The following is a 21,617-nucleotide window of genomic DNA, read 5'->3' as shown; positions in this document are numbered from 1 at the left end:
ATTTCTTTTGTGTGCTTTTAGGAATCTGCATGGATTCCTAATGGGCTAGATCTCTGGCTAGCTTTGTTCTCTGTTTTAAGCTAAACATATTGATTCCAGTTACTTTTATCTAGGGGTTCAAATATTTATTGAGGTCAAATTATATGATAATTGCCTTACTAGGCCTTGATAAAGAGCTTCTTCATATCCTTTTTAGCTAGTTCTTTGTCCAGAAACATTCTTTTTTTTTTTTCATATTCCCCCTTTAATTTTCAATTTTTTTTAAAAGCATTGGCCTGGCTATAAGACCTAGTTCCTATATAATTACTTCCTGTTTTGGGAAATTAATGTGGAGAAAGTGAGGCCATCAACTGGCCACTGAATACATCAGGCTATGTTACATTTTCTTGTCTACCAACATGCTTCAGAGGGCACCATCTTCCTCTCCTTCATCTTGCTGATAATTCCTTATCCTTTTGCTAAAGTTAGGTCAACATCCCGAATCTGCTGAGAAGCTTCCCTGGATCCCTTTCATTTAGATCATCCTTTCCCAGGATCCTTTGAGTCCATCATTCTTGGAGAAAGCATTGCAGTTGGACTGTGATCGTTGATTTATATCTCTGTGTCCCTCATTAGGATAGAAGCCAGGAAGGGACAATGTCTAAGTGGATTTACTATTCTTGGTTTTTAATAGATAATTATCAAATAAATGAATGAAATATATTTACTGAGTTCCTACTGTGTGCCTACTATAATAGGCTCTGGGAACACCAAAGACCTTGTCCCTTTGAAGATTATAATCTCGTGGAAAGATACTTCTAGGATAATAATCACACATATCACTATGTAATCTTGAACTGATCAGTTCTTTGAAGGAAAAGAACAACATGTTAGGAGCCTACGTGATAGGAGGACCCAGAGACAGAATAAGCAGGACTTTTATCTTGAGAGAAAGGGAGAGCAGGGGCTTGAAAGTGCTTTGAGGCAAGAGGGTCTGAGGTGTACTGAATGAATGAATGAATAGATTACTGTGTGGAAAGAAAAGAAAAACTAGCTGGTCATGATGGACATCTGCTGATTGAGCTTGTCTTGTGTTCCTTCTTTGGGTGACAGAGCCTTGATTTTATTTTTTTTAAGCTCCAAACCTCTCATTCTCATCCTAACCTCCCTCTCTAATAATGGGCACTTGGCCTGACTAATGGGGGTATGTCATCTCCCAGGTCTCCTCCCTGTGATTAATTTAGGATTGAGTTTGACTTTAGGCAAGTCTAGGGCTTTTGACAGAACTATGAGGAAAGACATGTTTCTTTCATCACTTGGGAGATAGTGTTTGAGAGAAAATGATGATGTAGATGGAGACAAATAGATTCCTGATGATATTTTTGAGCACCTGGATCCAGGCATGCCTGAAACTCATATGATTGATAAAGCCATGTCTAAATTCACATACTTAAGGCTCTTAAAGTTATTTGCTAAATAATTTCCCCATCTTTTTATTTGGCTTAAGCTAGTTTGCACAGGGCTTCAGCTATTTGTAACTAAAAGTGTCTTTATTAACATAATGGTTTTGATTTGTGTTACTCATTTGGCAAGTCCAAAGAGGGTGGGGGTGACCAACTAAAGTGATTACTTAGGGTTATTTAGCCAGGAGGAAGGACAGCCCAAACACACCAATATTTGTTTCCTGGTTAGAAGGGTGCATATTCTACAGCAATCTCCCCAGAGAACCAGACCCTTGGGTCTGTATAAATGTTTAGGTGTTTAGCAACGAGTGGATAGAGGGCAGGTGAGGGAGATATAAAAAGGAAGCTTCCAGGTCCTGGCAAGGCAGGAAGGCCCAGGTATCCAAGGTGCTGAAAAACAATAGACTGATTCTGCCTTGAAAGAATGGGGGAAAACCCTGATTTGAATGTGGAGAGCTGGCTTTTGCTGAACTGTGAATAGTGAACATGCCTGGCCAGGCAAATGGGGACTCCTAATGGGTGTCTGTGAGCAACAACCGTGGTGGGTCACAGCTGCCACCTAGCGCCAGATGTTAGCTTTTACAAGTTGTTTATTGCCTGTTTCCAGTTGGAAGGCTTTCAGAGGGCCAGATTAGGGGGAAGAAAGATGGGTCCTTATCTCTACTTTTATATTCAGGAAAAAAAAAATCAGACTTTCAGTATGTTCTCTAAATTAGTGTATTACATGTATAGTCCTAGAGTCAAAGTGTTTGGGTGGGGAAAATGGAGACACAATCTACAACATTAAACTTGCATCCCATTCCAAATCTCTGGAGTGCTATGAATTTTATAGAAACAGTTTGGATAGATAGATATTTTAAAAGATAAGTTGTCTTATTTGTTTATTTAGTGGTACTGGAGATTTAACCCAGAAGTGATCTACTACTGAATTACACCCTCAGCCTTTATTTTTATTTTAAGACAGAGTCTCACTAAATTGCCCAGGCTAGCCTCGAAGCTGTAATCATGAGTCTCTGGTGTTACAGGTATGTGCGCCATGCTTGGCTATGTAATGGTCATATTTATAAAGATTCAGATTTCTACCTGGGCACAGTGGCCCATGCCTGTAATCCCTTCAGCTCAGGAGGCTGAAGCAGAAGGATCCTGAGTTCAAAACCAGTCTCAGCAATTTACTGAGGCCCTAAGCTACTTAGTGAGACCCTGTTTTTGTTTGTTGGTTTTTTTTTTTTTAATAAAGCAAAAAAGGGCTAGGGATATGACTCAGTGGTTAAGTGCCCCTGGGTTCAATCCATGGTACCCACTACCTCCAAGTAAGATTCAGGTTTCTGTCAGGAAATACCCAAAGGAATGACTAGGGAGAGTTGAATAAAAGACCACAAACAAAGATGTGAGAAGGAATCAAAGAAAACATTCAAGGAGCAGGGTTAGTGACAGTAGGAAGTAGCTACCCCTCACAGGTCTGATGGGTAAAAAGAGAAAACCCAGTAGAAGCAGGTCAGTAGGAGAGAGCCAGTTGACGGGTGCCCCAGTTGTTGATTGATGGTTGGGTTCCTGAGAAGCACACCCTAAGAGAGGAGGATCCATGTGTAAATCAGTGTTTAAGGAAGGACTCCCAAGGTACATGGGCAATGGAGTGGGAAGGAACAGATCAGACCTGGTGAGAGGAGACAGGAAGGTGTGATCTCAGGCCAAGTCCTAAGAAGGGTGGTTTCAGCCTGATCTTGCAGAGACACTCTGAAAGACAAGTTATATTTCAGAATGTCTGACTGGAGGCAAAGAGGCCTGACACTGAACTCCTGACTTGTGTCATTGATAAGTGGGAGATGAGCAGGAAACGTGGGGAAGTCATTCCCCCCCACTCTGCACTGTGGACTTTCTGCACGTTGGGCTGGGCAAAGTGGTTTCAGTACTCTGACAGTTAACTAGCTGAGCAAATGTAACATCCAGAGCTAGGTGTTAGGAGAGCAAACTGAAAAACAGCAGAAAGGGGCTGGGTGCAGTGGCACATGCTTTTGTAAACCTAGCAGTTTGTGAGGCTGAGGCAGGAGGATTGCAAGTTCGATGCCAGCCTCAGCGAGGCCCTAAGCAACTTAGCGAGGCCCTGTTTCAAAATAAAAGGGAAAAGGGTCGAGGATGAAGCTCAGTGGTTAAGCACCTCTGGGTTCAATCCCTAGCACCAAAAGCAAAACAAAACAAAACAAAAACCAGAACTAAGGGACTCACAGGGATCTGTGTGAAGTAAGGACAACTGCGCTTCACATGGGGATTGGAACCAGAGACATGATGAGGCTTTGGCTTCTGAAGGAGCAAGACAGTGAAATGGAGTTTGGAGTATAAGGTTTGTTTAGGAGAAAGGGCAATGCCTGTGGAAGATAAAAGAGGAGGAAGTGGGGTTGGGCAGGAAAGGTTTAGAGCACAATCAAATCTGACGTTCTAGGCAAATTCCATGGGGAGCTCTAGAGCAGAGGTGGCCCATTATGGGAGACATGCACTGAGCAGAAATGACCAGGTCCTAGTACAACGCATCATGTCTAGTCATTGGATGGTGATTGAGAAGGTCACGGATCCTGAAAGAGGTACAGTTGGAGGCTGTAAACCAATTGTGCACCTTATAGCAATAGCAAGTTACTCTTGAAGGGAAAAAAGAAAAAATGGAGCACTTCTGTGGCTATCCCACTTAATGAAATGTAGCATATTTGACAATTCTAGTCATCCTCCCAACACCAACATGGAAACGCCTACCTGGAAAGGATGCAAAACAAAGGGCAGAGGGAAAAATAGGGTTCTTGTGGCTCACATGAGCACATAGATCTAGCTGTGCCTGAAACCCATAAGATTCTTGGCTTTTTTTTTTTTTTTGGTTATGTAAGTCAATAAACAGTCTTTTTAATTAAGCCATTTTCTAGATCAGCAAAATTTCTGATTCTTGATTTGTATATTGCCTCAGATTTATTTTCCTTACCCCATTTCAGGATTTGGGGTGGAAGCACAGGCACAGAGTAGTTGCCCAATAAATAGCATTTATACTATGAAAGGAGAAAGCAATGGAGGCAAGATAATGTGTGGGGCTCCTAGAAGCCCCTCTAGTGTCCAGGGCGGGCCAGTGGGCTGAGTTCAGTGTTCAGTGAAGGCTGATGCTTGATTTGGACTGATCAGGGTTACCCAGCTGTAAAGGAGTGATGGCCCCTTGAGTTGCTTAGAGCTTGTGGCTTTTCTCCAATCAATGCTCCCTCCCAATGCTTTATTAGCCATGTAGGAGGAAAAGAAATCTTTCAGGACACAGATGAGGCTTCTCATGCTTTTTTCTCAGTTCTTTGCACTTGTTTTTGTTCCTTTTGTTATATATGACCATTTCTTTGTAGAAATATGTGAAGTTTGTAACAAAATAAAAGGAATAAACAAGCAATGACCACATTTGCAGCACTGTGGTGATTACAAAGCTTTTGGGGAAAAATCACAAGCAAGAAGATCAAAGACCTATACTTTGTAACTATTTTTTTTAACAAAAATGGTAATTTTATATTTCAAAGATCTGCTGAGACTCCTATTGCCTTTCTCTTCCTTCTCTCACCAAAAATGTAAAAGCTTTAAATGGCTCATTGGTAGATGTATTCTGAATATTAAAACAATGACAAGAATAGAGGTGGGAACTGTTGTATCTAATTTCTTCCAGTCTTCCTGAGGAAGCTCAGGTCCTAATTATAAAAGAGAACAAAAGGCTGGGGATGTAGCTCAGTTGGTAGAGGGCTTGCCTCCATACACAAGGCCCTGGGTTCAAGCTCCAGCACCACACACACACACACACACACACAAAGAGAACAAAAACCAGCTTTGAATAGCCATTTTGTTCTTTGAGTACTTAATACCTGTTATTAAAGGAACATCTGCCTAGTCTAATTGCATATTTTGAGACAAGAAGCACCTATAGCTACTTAGCAGTATGCCCATGAAAGATCTTGAGCAAAGTAAGAAATAGCACCAAAAGCCAGTGAAAAGTGAACTTCTCTGGCACCCGTCCTGGTTTTTTCTATCTTCAGGTCAAGGACAGACTAGATGACATTTACTGGTCCTTCTCATTTTTCTCAGGGTCAACAGGATTCCAAAGGCCCACTTCTTTTTAAAAATTTTAAAAATTTGTTCTTTTTAGTTATATGTGACAGTAGAATGTATTCTGACATACATATATGGAGTTATATATATACATGGAGTTGTATGTATCCATTCTTGTGGTTGTACATGATGTGGAGTTACACTAGTTGTGTATTCATATATGAGCATAGAAAGTTATGTCCAATTCATTCTACTGTTTTTCTACTGTTTTTCCTATTCCCTTCTCCCCTCCTTTCCCTTCATTCTCTTTTGTCTAATCCAATGAACTTCTATTCTCTCTCCCTCCCCTTGTTATGTGTTAGCATACATATATCAGTGAGAACATTTGGGCTTTGCTTTTTTTTGGGTTTGGCTTATTTCACTTAGCACGATAGTCTCTAGTTCCATCCATTTACTGGCAAATTCCCTAATTTAATTCTTTAAGTCTGAGTAATATTCCATTGTGTGTACCTCATTTTCTTTATCCATTCATCTGTTGAAGGGCGCCTAGGTTGGTTTATAGCTTAGCTATTGTGAATTGAGCTGCTATACGCATTGATGTGGCCTTGTCACTATAATATGCTGATTTTTAAGTCCTCTCGGTATATGTAGAGGAGTGGGATAACAACTGAGTCAAATGTTGGTTCTATTCCAAGTTTTATGAGGAATCTCCCTACTGCTTTCCAGAGTGGTTGAACCAATTTGCAATCCAACCAGCAATGTATGAGTGTACCTTTTCCCCCACATCCTCGTCAACATTTACTTTACTTGTATTCTTCTTTTAAAATATTTTTTTAGGGCTGGGGATGTGGCTCAAGCGGTAGCGTGCTTGCCTGGCATGCGTGCGGCCCGGGTTCGATCCTTAGCACCACATACAAACAAAGATGTTGTGTCCGCCGAAAAACTAAAGAATAAATATTAAAAAAAAATAAATAAATAAAATAAAATATTTTTTAACTGTCAATGGGCCTTTTCTTAAAATTTATTTATTTGTTTATATGTGGTACTGAGAATTGAACCCAGTGCCTCACACGTGCTAGGCAAGTGCTCTACCACTGAGTACAACCCCAGCCCCTGTTACTCATATGTTTTGTTTGTTTGGTTGGTTTTAGTTGTAGTTGGAACAATACCTTTATTTTATTTATTTTTATGTGGTGCTGAGGATTGAACCCAGGGCCTCAAACGTGCTAAGAGAGTACTCTACCACTGAGCCACAACCCCAGCCCAATTTACTTTCATTCTTGATAATTGCCATTCTGAGTAGAGTGAGCTGAAATCTCAGTGAAGTGGGGTTTAGTTTTTTTCTTTTCTGTTTGTTTTTTAAACTGGGGATTAAACTCAGGGACACTCGACCACTGAGCCACATCCTTAGCCCTATTTTGTATTTTATTCAGAGACAGGGTCTTGCTGAGATTCTTAATTGGCTTTGAATTGGTGACCTCTTGCCTCGGCCCCCTGAGCCACTGGGATTAAAGGCATGTGCCACTGCACCAGGCTTCAGTGCAGTTTTAATTTTCATTTCTCTAATTGCTAGTGATGTGGAAAAGTTTTTCATATATTTGTTGACCCATCATATTTCTTCTGTGAAGTGTTTGTTCAGTTCCTTTGCCCACTTATTGATTGGATTATTATCATTATTATTTTGGTGTTAAGTTTTTTGAGTTCTTTATATATCCTAGAGATTAATGCTGTATCTGAGATTCAGGTGGCAAAAATAGTCTTCCATTCTTTGGGCTCTTTGTTCACATTCTTGATTGTTTCCTTCATTGTGAAAAAGCTTTTTAGTTTGATACCATCCCATTTGTTAATCATTAAAAAAAATTTTTTTAGTTGTAGATGAACACAATACCTTTGTTTATTTATTTACTTTTATGTGGTGCCAAGGATTGAATCCAGTGCCTCATTCATGCTAGGCAAGCAGGTCAGCCACTGAGCTACAATCCCAGGTCCTGCATTTATTAATTCTTGATTTTACTTCTTGAGCTTTAAGGGTTTTCTTGGGGAATTTGGTTCCTAAGCCCAGATGATGGAGAGCTGGGCTTATTTTTTCTTCTAGTAGGTACAGGGTCTCTGTCTAATGCCTAGGTCCTTGATCCACTTTGAGTTGTATTTTGTGCAGGGTCTAATTTCATTTTGGTACATATGGATTTCCGGTTTCCCCCAAAACCATTTGTTGAAGAGGCTATCTTTTCTCCAATATATATTTAGGGGCACCATTGTCTAGTATGAGATTACTATTTTTATGTGGGTTTGTCTCTGTGTCCTCTATTCTGTACCGTTGGTCTTCATATCTGTTTTGGTGCCAATACCAGGCCATTTTTGCTACTATTGCTCTGTAGTACAATTTAAGGCTTGATATTGCAATGCCTCCTGCTTCACTTTTCTCACTGAGGATTGCTTTGGCTTTTATGGAAGAGCCACTTCTTATGTCACTTCCTCTTTAGTACTGGAAATTGAACTCAGGAGTACTCAATCACTGAGCCACATCCTAGTCCTATTTATTATTTTATTTGGAGACAAGGTCTCACTGAGTTGCTTAGCACCTCCCCGCTGAGGCTGGCTTTGAACATTTGATCCTCCTGCCTCGGCCTCTTGAACACTGCTGGGATTACAGGCGTGCGCCTCTGCACTGGCTGCTAGCTGGGTTTTGATAAGGATAGTGTTGACTAAGTAGATCCATTTGGGGAGTATTGTTACCTAATGAACATGAAATACCTTTCCATTTATTTAGAACTGTAATTTTTTTTCGTAATGACTTGTAGTATTTATAGTAAGTATTTTTTTTTCCTTTATTTTGGGGGTGGTAGTGATGTTAGTGAATGAGGTCGGTCTTGCTAAATTGCCTAGGTTGGTCTCCAACTCCTAATCTTCCTACCTCAGCCTTACAAGTAGCTGGGACTACACACAGGTGCCTCTATGCTTGGCTCTAAGTTTTTTTTTTTTTTTTTAATCCTTATTTAAAATTTTTTTAAGTTGTTGATGGATCTTTAATTTATTTATTTATATGTGGTGCTGAGAATCGAATCCAGTGCCTAGGTTGCTAGGCAAGTGCCCTACCATTGAGCTACAAATCCAGCCCCAGCCCCAGCGTTTACAACTTTTTAAAGACAAGAATTCGTCAGACCTGTTCATTTTTCTAATATCTTTGGTATTTTAAATGATTCTAATATATTACTTCCTCTTTTGCAATTTAGGTGCTTTATATTTCTTTTTCTTGCTTAATTATTCTGGCTAGAACTTTTAATGCTGACTTAAGTAGAAGTGAATCTGGGTATCCTTGTCTTGTTCCTGATTTTAAGGGAACAATTTTCAGTCCTTCATCATTGAGTATGATGTTAACTGTGGATATTTCAGATATGGGCTTTTGTCATGTTAAAGATGTTTCCTTCTATTTCTGTTCCTTATATCATTTCATTATAACATTTCAAGTCTCATTATATCATTTTAAGTATACAGGTTAGTGACATTAAGTACATTTATATTATTATATAAGAATCACGGCTCTCCATCTCATACCATACTAAATTTTTCATCATCATACCATACTAAAACTGTATGCATTAACAATATTTATCCCCTTTTTCTTTTCTCTAGGGTCTGGTAATTGATGGTCTACTTTCTGTTTCTATGATTTTTTTTTTTTCAGTGCTGGGGATCAAACTCAGTGCCTTGTACATGCCAGGCAAGCAGTCTACTACTGAGCAAGTATACCTGTAGTCCTTTCTCCATTAATCTGATTACTTTAGATACCGCATATAAGTGGAATCATATTTGTCCTTTTGTATCTGATTTATTTCACTTAGCGTAATGTCGTTAAGGTTCATTTGCCATCTGCGGTCCAGCACAGATGGCTAACTCAAGGTCACTCAGGGGAAATTCCCAAGGCGTTAGAAATAAAACAGACACACAGTTTACCTTTAAACCAAGCTCGGGATGGCTCCTCTGCCCTCGGCCTCATGCTCTCCAAAGGGGAGACCAAGGAACTACAGAAGAGGCTGGTGAGAGAGAGAGAGAGAGAGAGAGAGAGAGAGAGAGAGAGAGAGCGCAAGCATGCTTTGGAGTGACCTTTTATTAGAGGAATCTAAATTCTTTGGAAATCCTGTCCGATAAAGGTCAAGGGGGGCAGGGTTACAAGGACAGGTGAGGTGATTGGATCCCTGGGGATGCGGAGAGACACACCCCTGCACAAGACACAGTCACTGGAACCCTAGAAGACTGGGGCTATCTAGCAGCATGACCCCACAGGATGCCACACTGCTCAGCAGGGGAGTCGGACCCAGTTACATGCTAGATTGGTCTCCCACATTCATCCAAGTTATAGCATGTTGGAATTTCTTTCCTTTTATGGCGTATAATATTCCATTGTATTCCATACCCTACATTTTGTTTATCCACTCACCAGTCAATGGACATTTGGGTTATTTCTACGTTTTGGTTTTTGTGAATAAAGCTACCCTAAGCACTGGTGTGCAAATATCTGTTTGAGTCCTAGCTTTCAAATTTTGTGTATGCTATGATTTGAATGTGGTTCTCCCCCACCCAAACTCATACTAGAAGGGGTATGTTTTCTCTCATGTGGAAGTTAGAGGGAAAAATAGGAGGAATCTCTTGAAAATGAAAGGGAGATCAGTAGAGTAGAGAAGGGGAGGAAAAGGGAAGTACTGGGAAATGAAATTAACCAAAGGATATTGTGTGCATGTTCAAATAAGTAATAATGAATCTCACTATTAAATATAATTATAATGCCCAATAAAAATTTTAAGAAACCCACACTAGATTTTAACTTCCATTGTAAGGTATTAAGAGGGTGGAAATTTAATCTGATTATGGGTGTTTAGAGGTGGGGCCTTTGGGAGGAGCTTCGAATTAGATAAAATCATCATGATGGATCCTCTATGATTGAATATTAGTGAAGAAAGACCAGAAGATACATACACATGTGTGCTCCCTGACTCTTGCCATATGATGCCCTGCCCTGCTTGGGGACTCTGCCAGCAACAAGGCTGTATTAATCAGAATCCCATAAGAAATGTAGAGAATTGTCTCATGTGATTATAGAGGCTCAAAAGTCCTAGACAGATCCTCTGCAGGTTATAGACTCTTTGAATGCTGGTAGCATTTCTCAGCCCACATCAGCAGGCCTTCAAATCAGGGAAGTTACTGGTGTTAATTCTCTACAAAATCCTGAGTACCTTGGGAGGGAGCTGATGGAGTTAAGTCCTAGAGTGGAAAGGCCAATAAACCTGTAGATAACAAAACAAAACAAAACAAAAAACAAAAACATGTAGATCTGATGTCTAAGGCAGAAGACAAGTATCAGAGGGGAATTATCAATTTGCCCTCTGTATTTATTCTCAAAAGACCCCAGCCTAATGGATGGTGTCCAACCACATTGGGGGACATGTATTCCCTAACTAGTCTGTTCAGACTATCTTCTCTGGTAACACTCTCATAGACACACCAAAAACAATGTGTTACTCCTTAATCCAAATTGACTGTTACAAATGTCATCACCAGAATGGTCCCTTGACTTTGGACCACAACTGTGAGTGAAAATAAGCTTTTTTTAAAATAACATACCCAGTCTGTGGTATTGTTTTATTACCAAAAGAGAATGGATTAATATAGTACATATACCTAGAAGTTGGACTGCTGGATTAAATGCTAATTCTATGTTTTATATTTTGAGGAACATCCATGCTGCTTTCCACAGCAACTGCACCATTTTATACTCCTATCAGCAGTGGACAAGAGTTCTAATTTTCCACATCCAGGTGAACACTTAATTTCTGTATTGAGTGTTTTTATCGTGAAAGAGTCTTTAACTTTGTCAAATGCTTTTTCTGCGTTAATCAAAATGGTAATATGGTTTTCCCCTTCCTTTCATTAATGTGGGATACTACATCAGTTGATTTTTATATATTGAAACATTCCTACATTCCAGGAATAAGTCCTACTTGGTCATGGTGTATAATTCATTTAATATGTTGCTGAATATAGTTTGCTAGTATTTTGTGGAGGATTTTTGGTTCTTAATAATTTAGTGTAAGGAAGAACATAGTATGTTTTTCCATTAGGATCAAGGGTACAAATTTAAGTTAACTTGGAAGAACATAAATATTGTTATGAAATGTTCCATATTTTAACAATTTTTATTAATCAAAGAGGCAAGGAGCTTGACATCACACAGCTGTGAAAAGTTATAACTAAAAATTTTACAAATATGAGACAAAAGTTTTGAATTTAATTTTCCCTTAAAAGAAAATTCATGCATAGGAAATCATGGCTTTGGAATTCATTTCTTTCAAGGAAAGATGATTTAAAATTTACTACTTTATAGGACAAATTGTTAGAACTGGCCAGTTATGAGGATTGTTATATGAATTTTCAATATACATCACCTTTTTTTTTTTTGGTACTGGTGATTGAACCCAGGGGCACTGAACGACTGAGCCACATACCCAGCCCCCCAACCCCTTTTTGCATTTTATTAGAGACAGAGCCTGAGTTGCTTAGTGCCTCGAGGCTGGCTTTCAATTTGAAATCTTCCTGTCTCAGCCTCCCGAGTCGCTGGCATTACAAGCGTGCGCTACTGCACCCGGTATCAATTCATTTTGAATAGAAATTTAAAATGAATATCCTTGCCGGTGTGGTGGTTCATGATGTTATCCCACCTATTTGGGATGGGAGGCTGAGGCAGAAGGATCACAAATTCCAGGACAGTCTGGGCAACTTAGGCACCCGCTCAGAGTGGAGATTGCTCCTCCAAGGCAGACATTTAATATTATTCAATGTATCTGCAATGGGCCTTAAACAATTATTTTTTGACTAAATGAATGAACTTTCAACTACTGCCTCGGGTCCAAGGCTTTCGTCAAATATCTATTATAGTTGCTCGCCAACTAGCCTTGCTAATATTTACTGAAGTGTACTAAATGACAGGACCTGTGCTAAACATGGTACCGTCCCCTTTCCCTTCAGGGAGTTCAAACAATTTGTCCTGCAAAGGAACAGTTAAAAGTTTCTTCTGCCAGGGAGGGGGCGTGCCCAGCACCACGGCCCGCCCTACCCCGGCAGCCGTAGGCCGAGCTCGACCCCGGTTCCCGGAGCCACGCACACCGCAGTCCGCCCGGGAGGAGACTTGGCCATCGCCACGCCAGACTGCCCAGCAGGCTCCTCGTGAGACTCGGGGCGAGCTCCGGGGGCGCAGGGTGCAGGGCACAAGCTGAGGCACTGGGGCACGTGAGCCTCAGTCCCGAGGACCGGGCGCCGGGGACCCTCAGTCCACCGCCGGCCACCACGGCGCCCCGCCCCTCCGCACGCAGGCCCGGCACGAGCTCGCGCACGTGCGCGCGCGCCGTCAGATCCTGGGTCCTACCTGCGGGAGTGAGGACGGGGCTACCGGAGGCCGGGCTGCTCAGGTACTTAGGGGAGGAGCCCGAGCCGCCGCTGCCGAAGGAGAGGAGCATGTCTGCAACTCGAGCCAAGAAAGTAAAGATGGCCACCAAGTCATGTCCGGAATGCGACCAACAGGTGGGCGCCGGGGGCCGGGCGCGCGCAGGCAGGGGCCGTTGCTAGGCTGCCGTTGGGACCGGTCGGGCGGAGCCGAGGGGTTGCCAGGGAAACGCCCGGGCCGGTGGCCAGACTGGAGGCCCCCTGGTGGTCTGACCCGGCTGCGCGGGAGGGGGCGTGGGTTTGTGTCGGGACCCTACGGAGTCGCCTTGCGGGCCGCGGGTGACAGCGCTAGGACCTTAGGGGCCGCGGCCCCAGTGGAGGAGCAAGGCCCCTTCTAGCTCCCTTGGGCTGGCGGGAATGCCCGGTGTGCCCGACTCCGAGTCCAGGCCCCTGGCTCCGAAGGCTCCGTCCTGCCACACAGGGTTGCTTTGTTCCCATTTCAGTTGTGTGTGGTGATCTCCCAAAATTGCCCAGACAGTGTTTGGGTGGACACTTTAACGTGACGAAAGGGACCCTGATGTAATGACGTAATTCAGTAAATTGGTGATTTTAATATACTTTAAAATTTAATAACCACAGTAATAATCTGCTGTAAAGTTTTTATTTGAATTTATACTTTATCATTATTAGCAAATATTAATTGTACAGAATAACGAGTTTCATTGTGAAGTATCCGTGCTTTATTGATAACCACTCTCTCTGTTTACATATTTTACTGACACACTCCCTACTACTTTTTGTAGTCCTCCTTACCCAACCTTCACTCTCTGTGCCGCATTTGAGGAAATGTGGAATACTTGTATGAGTCTGGCTTATTTCGCTTAACGTGATGATCTCCAGTTCCATCCATTTACCTGCAAATGACATAATTTCATTCTTCTTTATGACTGCAAAATACTCCATTGTATTATATATAGCATTTTTTAATCCATTCATTCATGGGCATCTAGACTGATTTCATATCTTCGCTATTGTAAACAGTGCTGCAATAAACATTGGGAATGCAGGTGTCTCTTTTTTTGCATGCTAGCATTGATTCATTCTGCTATATACCCAAGAATGATATAACTGTATCGTATGATGGTTATATTTTTAGAAACCTTCATACTGGTTTGGCTTTACTAATTTACATTCCCATCAGCAGTGTGTAAGGATTCCTCTTTCCCACATTCTTAGCATTTGTTATTTTTTGATTTCTTACTAGTAGCCATTCTGGTTGGGGTGATATGGAATCTCAATGTAGGTTTTTTTTTTTTTTGGTATCAAGGATTGAATTTAGGGGCACTCGACCACTGAGCCGCGTCCCCAGCCCTATTTTGTATTTTATTTAGAGATAGGGTCTCATTGAGTTGCTTGGTGCCTAGCTTTTTTTTAAAATTAATTTTTAAAAAAATATTTTAAAATTTATTTATTTAAATTAAATATATATAAATATATGAAGCGCCTAGCTTTGCTGAGGCTTGGGTTTGAACTCAAGGTCCTCCTGCCTCAGCCTCCCTAGCAGCTGGGGTTCCAGGGGTGCTTCAGTCACCACACTGGCTCAGTGTAGTTTTTGTGATTTGCATTTCCCTAATGGCTAATGATGTTTACCATTTTTCATATTCTTATTGGCCATTTGTGTTTATTTTGGGAAGGTGTCTGTTAAACTCATTTGCCCATTTATTGATTGGATTACATTTTTTTAGTTCTTTGAATATTCTGGATATTAATTCCTGTCAGATGAGTAGCTGGCAAAGATTTTCTCCCATTTTGTAGGCTGTCTTCATCCTGTTGATGGTTTCCTTTGCTGTGCAGAAGCTTTTCAATTTGATGTAATCCCACTTGTCATTTCTTGCTATTATTTCCAGAACTATTGGAGCACTATGCAGGAAATGGTTGGTGAAACCAATATTTTGAATTGTTTCCCTTATGTTTTCCTCTAGTCATTAGAAAGTTTCAGAACTTAAGATCTTTGATCCATTTTGAGTTGAATTTTGTACAGGGTGAGAGATAAGGATTTGAATTTCAATCTTCTACAGAGGGATATCCCATTTTCCCAGCACAATTTGTTAAAAAGACTATTTTCATAAAAAAAAAAAAATTTTGACTCCCTTGTTTAGAATCAGATGACCTTCAGTGTGTGGGTTTATTCCTGTGTATTCTTGTTCTATTCCATTGGTCTTAATGCCTATTTTTATGCAAGTACCATTCTGTTTTTGTTATTATGACTCTAGTACATTTCGAAATCAAGTATTGTGGTGTCTACAGCATTGCTCTTTTTGCTCAGGATTTCTTTGGCTATTTTGAAGTCTTTGTGCTTCCATATGAATTTTAGGTTTGTTTTTTCTAGTTCTGTGAAAAATGTCATTGGTATTTGATAGGTATTGCACTGACTTTGTAGATCAATTTATAAGGCAATTTTAACTATTAAATTCTCCCAGTCCATGAACATGGGAGATTTTCCACATTTACTGTCTTACTCAATTTCTTTCTTCGTTGTTTTATAATTTTCATTGTAGAGGTTCTAGATCCATTATGTCTTGGAAATTTTGTTTTTCTTAGCCTTTAAATTTTTTTTTGTAATTGTAGATGAACAACATGACTTTATTTTATTTTATTTATGTGGTGATAAGGATCAAACCCAGTGCCTCACATGTGCTAGGTAAGTGTTCTGCCACCGAGCTATAGCCCCAGCCCCATTTCTTAGCCCTTGATCAAAACCTTACAGGGAATGTCATGATTTTAATGTATTTAGGGAGGTTCAGAGGTATGGCTTTTCATTAGGTGCATCCTCAGTGCAGAAGCCAAATGGGTCATTTTTACCAAAAGCAGAATTGCCTGGTAGCATTGCTGACATTCCACCTCTATCATACTAATAGTACCAGAGGAAGGTTCACAAATGGCTTTGTTCACATAAAAGTTTTGTTAGTCCTTTACTCATATCATAACCCAGATTTTTAAAACTGTATCCTCTGTGAAAGTATATAGCATATAATTATTCTTGACTAGAAAAGTTATTCATTTAAAACTCCCTCTTAAAACCATTTTAAGGCCTCTACTTTCATGCCACAATGTGAACCTTACTCTGTTTTTTTCAAAATAATTACCTCTAGCTTTCTCTCAGCAAGAGAAGTTTATTGCCTCCTCTTCATTTCTCTCAGCAGTGTTTTCCATTTTCAGTGTACAGGTTTTATACATATTTTATTAAGTTTATCCCTGTGAATTTGTTTTCAGGATGCTATTTTGAGTGCAATTGGTTTACAATTTTTTATTATTTTTTTAGTTGTAGTTAGACACAATACCTTTATTCCATTTATTTATTTTTATGTGGTGCTGAGGATTGAACCCAGGGCTCTGTGCATGCTAGGCGAGCGCTCTACTGCTGAGCCACAACCCCAGCCCTTGGTTTACAATTTTCATTCATTGCGGATTATATGTAGTGTTGAACTTTTTATTGTGGTAAAAATATATACTGTTTTCAGGGTTCATCCAGATATGTAGCATGTGTCAGTTCTTCATTCCTTTTCATAGTAAAATGACATTTTGTTTATCCATTCTTCTATTGAGGGACATAAATAATACTTGTTGGTTATTGTGAATAGTGGTGTTGTGAACATTCATGTACATGTTTTTGTTTCAACACCTATTTTTACTTTTAGTATATACCTAGAAGTGGAATTGCAAAGGCATATGACAATTTTAACTTATTGAGGAATTGCCAGTTTTCCACAGCAGTTGTATTATTTTAAATTCTCATCAGCAGTGTAAGAAGGTTCTAAGTTTTTCATATCCTCATCAATACTTCGTTAGTTTTTGTTAGAAAAAATAGTCACACTAGTGTGTGTGATATGAGATATCAATTGTGGTTTTAAACTGAATTTTTCTATTAAGAACATTGAGCATCTTGTGCTTATTGGCCATTTGTATATCTTACTTGGAGAAAAATCTTTTAAAAAAAAAACTTTTTTTTTTAGTTGTAGATGGACAAAATATCTTTATTTATTTATTTATTTATTTTTATGTAGTGCTGAGGATTGAACCCAGTGCCTCATATGTGCAAGGCAAGCCCTCTGCCCCTGAGCTACAGCCCCAGCCCTGAAATGTCTAATTTTTTAAATTGGGTTTTCTTCTTGGTGTTGTTATAAGAGCTTTTGTACATTTTGTATATTAGAACCTTATCAGACATATTATTTGAAGATATTGGCAAAAACTCATTGTGTAGGTTTTCTTTTTTATTTTCTTGATAGTCTTTTGATGCTCAGAAGTTTTAAATTTTGATGTAGTCCAATTTGATGTAGCTGCTTGTGCTTTTATTGTCACAACTAAGAAAGTATTTTCAAACCCAAGATCATGAAGATTTACCCCATTTTTCATCTAAGAGTTTTATACTTTAGTTGTTCTATTAAATAGGTCTCTAATTAATTTTGAGTTAATTTTCATTTATGATTTAAGGTAAGGGTTTGACTTCCTTGTTTTGTATATGGATATCTAGTTTTCTTGGCACCATTGGTTGAAGAGGGGTTTTTTCCCTTATTGAATGATGGTGGCATTGTTACGGAAAATCAGTTGACCATAAATGAATTTGAAAAAGATTGGAAATAAAAAGTGAATCCTTCAATTTTGTTCTTCTTTTTTAAGATTGTTGTGGCTTCTAAGGATCCTATATAATTCTATATTAATTTTAAGATCAGAGTTTGCATTTTTGCAAAAAAAAGACTATTGGAATTTTGGTAGGATTGCACTGATTTTATAGACTGCTTTTTGGAGTATTGGAATCTTAATATTAGGTCTTTAATTAATGTTGTCTTACATAAAGGGTTGTCTTACCGTTTATTTACGCTAAGATTTCAGCAATGTCCTGTAATTTTGAGTGTATATAAGTCTTGTATTTCCTTGGTTAAATTTATTCCTAAGTGTTTTATTTCAATTTTTTCCCAGAAGAGACAGGCTCTCAGTATATTTAATAGGCAGGCCTTGAACTCCTGGGCTCAGGTGATCCTTGATTCTCCTGCCTTAGTTTCTGTTACTAGTACTCACTGTGGTGCCTGGCTGTGTATTATTTTATTCTTTTTGATAGTCTTATAAATTAATTGTTTTTTGGATTGGTCATTGCTTGTATATAGAAATAAGGCTGATTTTGAGTTTTTTTTTTTTTCTTACATCTGCCAATATTACCTGCAAATAGAGATAGTTTTGCTTCTTTTTCAACTTAGGTGCCTTTTTAAAATTTTTCTTGCCTTATTGATCTGGTTAGAACTTCTAGTACAGTGTTGAACAGAACTGCTTATAACCAAAGCAGATGAAACTGGATGCCGTGGTACATGTTTGTAGTCTCAGCTGCTCAGGAAACTGAGGCAAGAGGATCATAATTTTAAAGGCCATCTTGGACAATTTAGCAAGACCCTGTATCAAAAAAATTTTTTTTTAATTGTTTGGGATATAGCTTAGTGGTAGAGCACTTGCCTAGGTTGTAGTAGGCTCTGGATTAAATCTCCAGTAAAACACACACACACACACAAAAAAAAAAAAAAAAAAGGCTCAGTTTCATTTGAAAGGAGCTCATTGGGTATTGTTAAATTAAATTTGGCCTAAACCTGACTCCTATCTAGCTAACCTTGACTTTAGTTTGTAAATAAGCTGTAACCAACTTAAGTGTATATTCTTGTGACAAATTGCTGAGTCTCAACCAGTCATGGGCTGCCAATTGATCAGAATACATCCAGAGCAAGCTGTGCCCTGCTCTGAATTACTCTGTTGTATAGAACAGCAGTGCCTAGCCCTGAGTTTTTCCATTTTGTACTCTATCAGTTTGCTTTTAGCTATGCCATTTTGGTGCAAGGGCTAAGGCAGAATGACTTGGTGACTTGTCTGGGCAAATAGATAACCACCAGACATTGGACTTATAAAATTTGTCAAAAAGAGTAATATCCAACTGCACAGCAAGATCCTAAGGCACAAACTGATAACAAATTAGTTTTGCTATAATAATAATAATAATACACCTGCGGAGTATCTGAACTAAATCAGAAGCACATGGATGCATGGGTGTATAAAACTCTTGAAAGCAGGCCCTAGAATTTAACAGATATATCAGACCTCTGAATGGTGCAATTCCTTACCTAAAACACATAAAAGTGGGGTGGGGTTGTGGCTCAGTGGTGGAACGCTTGCCTACCACGTGCAAAGCCCTGGGTTCAATCCTCAGCACCACATAATAATAAAGAAAATAAAGGTATTGTGTCTAATTACAACTAAAAAATAAATATGAAAAAAGAAAAAAAAAACACAAAAGGAGAGGCACCTAAGTTAGTGGTATGAGTGGGTACACTACAATCCCTCATCTTGTTAGACCACGAGATTGACAGGCCACAAACTCCTAACTCCCTAGGTCTTTAGATCTGATCAGTCTCCCTGTTTGATGTGGCCCACTTAATACTGCCTGCTGTCCAGACCATTTGGACTCGAACAGTTTTGTACCCTGAGGGTTCTGTGCCCTAAACAAGTTCTTTGATTGGTTCTTAATCTTATCTAACCCACCTGCATTGACTCTTTTGCATATATATTCAGCCCTCTGCCTTTGCTCTCAGTTCTGCCTCTTGGAACCCTGTGACCACTGTTAACCGTTTCTTAGAAGTTTTGTAACTTCTAAATCACTATGTAAAGTGTGATATGTGACTTGAGTATTATAGTTAATAGTAGTTAAGATTGGAATGGAATAAAAGAATTGTGATTGCTTTGGTCATAACACAAATGAACCATGAGTATTTTGATGAGTTGAAGTGGATGAAAGTGATGTAGCTTGTGACGTTATTGTTATTCAGTAAATTTTTACATTGTGGAAAGACATAAGTGTGTGTGGTATATATTAATGATAATATATATTTATGTGTGTGTGTGTGTGTGTGTATATATATATATATGTATATATATATATTTAAATGATATAGCTCACACGGGACTTATCATGTCCACATTTGGGCCTCATATTATGCCCAAAGTAGGCAGTTGAGACCTGTAACTATTTAAGATATTTCTGTATTTTTTTCTTTCCTTTTTTTTTTTTTTTTTTTTTTTGTCTAGAAATACTGCCTACTTATATTGATGGGTGGAGTCCTCTCTTCTTTTTTTTTTTTTCCTGGTACTGGGGGTTGAAACCACAGGTGCTTTACCTCCCCAACCCTACTTTTAAAACTTTTTTTTTTTTTTCCTTGAGAACAGGGTCTTGTTAAATCGCTTAGGCTGGCCTGGAACTTTCAATTCTCCTTCTTCAGCCTCCCAGATTGCTGGGATTACAGGTGTGCATCACTATACTCTATGAGCTCAGGTGGAGCTCTCTGAACTTCTGTTGGTTTGGGGTGATGCCCAATTCATTAATTGTTTTTTGTGTAAGTAAACACTTGTGAGTATTTTGTTAAAAACAAAATGTTACAGTATGTTACATATATTCTTTTTTAAAAATATTTTTTAGTTGTTGATGGACCTTTATTTTATTTATTTGTATGTGGTGCTGAGAATCAAACCCAATGCCTCATGCATGCCAGGCAAGTGCGCTACCACCGAGCTACAACCCAGCCCACATATATTCTTTTGAGTATACCAAATATTACATAAATTGGAATACATCGTGTTAGTTAAAGGAACTAGTATTCATTTTAGTAAAAATAACTGAAGAAAGTAAAATTGTTTTTTGATTATAACGGGATGCTTTCTAATTTGGCGGGGGCAGTTTACTGGAGATTGAACCCAGGGGTACTTATAACCACTAACCATGTCCCCACCCCTTCTGATTTTTCATTTTGAGACAGGTCTCACTAAGTTGCTTAGGGCCTCGATAAGTTGCTGATGCTGGCCTTGAACTTGTGATTCTTCTGCTTTAGCCTCCTGAGTTGCTAGGATTACAGGCATGTGCTACTGCTTGACTCTAATTTTTTTTTTTAAAGGTGAGGGTTCTTTTTTTTTATTATTAATACTTAACTCTGGTTATGAAACTATGCTTTAAGTTTTAAATAGAGGAGCAGGATGTATCTCAGTGGTCAAGTGCTTGCCTAGTGTGTGCAAGGCCCTTAATTTAATTTCCAGCACTGCCAAAAAACAAAACCAAAACCAAAACACACACACACACACACAAAAAAAAAAAAAAACCCACAAAATTGTTTTATTTTTTGGAATCAGCCTAGATGCCCTTCAATAGATGAATGGATAAAGAAACTGTGGTATATATACCCAATGGAATATTACTCAGCATTAAAAGAGAATAAAATTATGGCATGTGCAGGTAAATGGATAGAGTTGGAGAATATCATGCTAAACAAAGTAAGCCAGAAAACGAAGACTGAATGTTCTCTCTGATAAGTGGATGCTGATCCATAATGTAGGGGCAGGCATTGGAAAAATGGAGGAACTTTGATTGGGCAAAGGGGAGGAAGGAGAAGGGAGGAAGAATGGGGGGCAGGAGAGATGGTGAAATATGGACACCATTACCCTAGGTACATGTATGACTGCACATATGGTGTGATGCTACATGGTGTATAACCAGAGAAAGAAAAATTGTGCTGCAATTGTGTACAGTGAATCAAAATGCATTCTGCTGTCATACAGACCCAATTAGAATAAATAAATAATGAAAAAGCAAAAACTCCAAACCTCCAAAAT

At 39.1% G+C, this 21,617-nt stretch overlaps 1 protein-coding gene across 1 annotated transcript in view; it reads left to right on the top strand.

Annotated features, from left to right (window-relative positions):
• Positions 1–12,590: 12,590 nt before the first annotated feature.
• The window catches only part of LOC124086375 (histone-lysine N-methyltransferase SETMAR-like), a 35,984-nt gene continuing 26,957 nt past the window's right edge, over positions 12,591–21,617 (top strand). Inside the window, exon 1 of the mRNA XM_046434547.2 lies at positions 12,591–13,064. Coding sequence (XP_046290503.2) covers positions 12,999–13,064 — 66 coding nt within the window. The 5' untranslated portion in view covers positions 12,591–12,998. The remainder of the gene's footprint in view (positions 13,065–21,617) is intronic.

This window comes from Marmota monax, unplaced genomic scaffold (genome assembly GCF_021218885.2).
Source record: "Marmota monax isolate L192 unplaced genomic scaffold, Marmota_monax_Labrador192_F-V1.1 WCK01_AAM20220418_F8-fsc00024, whole genome shotgun sequence".
Classification (NCBI taxonomy): Eukaryota; Metazoa; Chordata; class Mammalia; order Rodentia; family Sciuridae; genus Marmota; species Marmota monax.
The sequence above is the reverse complement of the archived record's forward strand: the minus strand, read 5'-3'. Positions and strand labels throughout refer to the sequence as shown.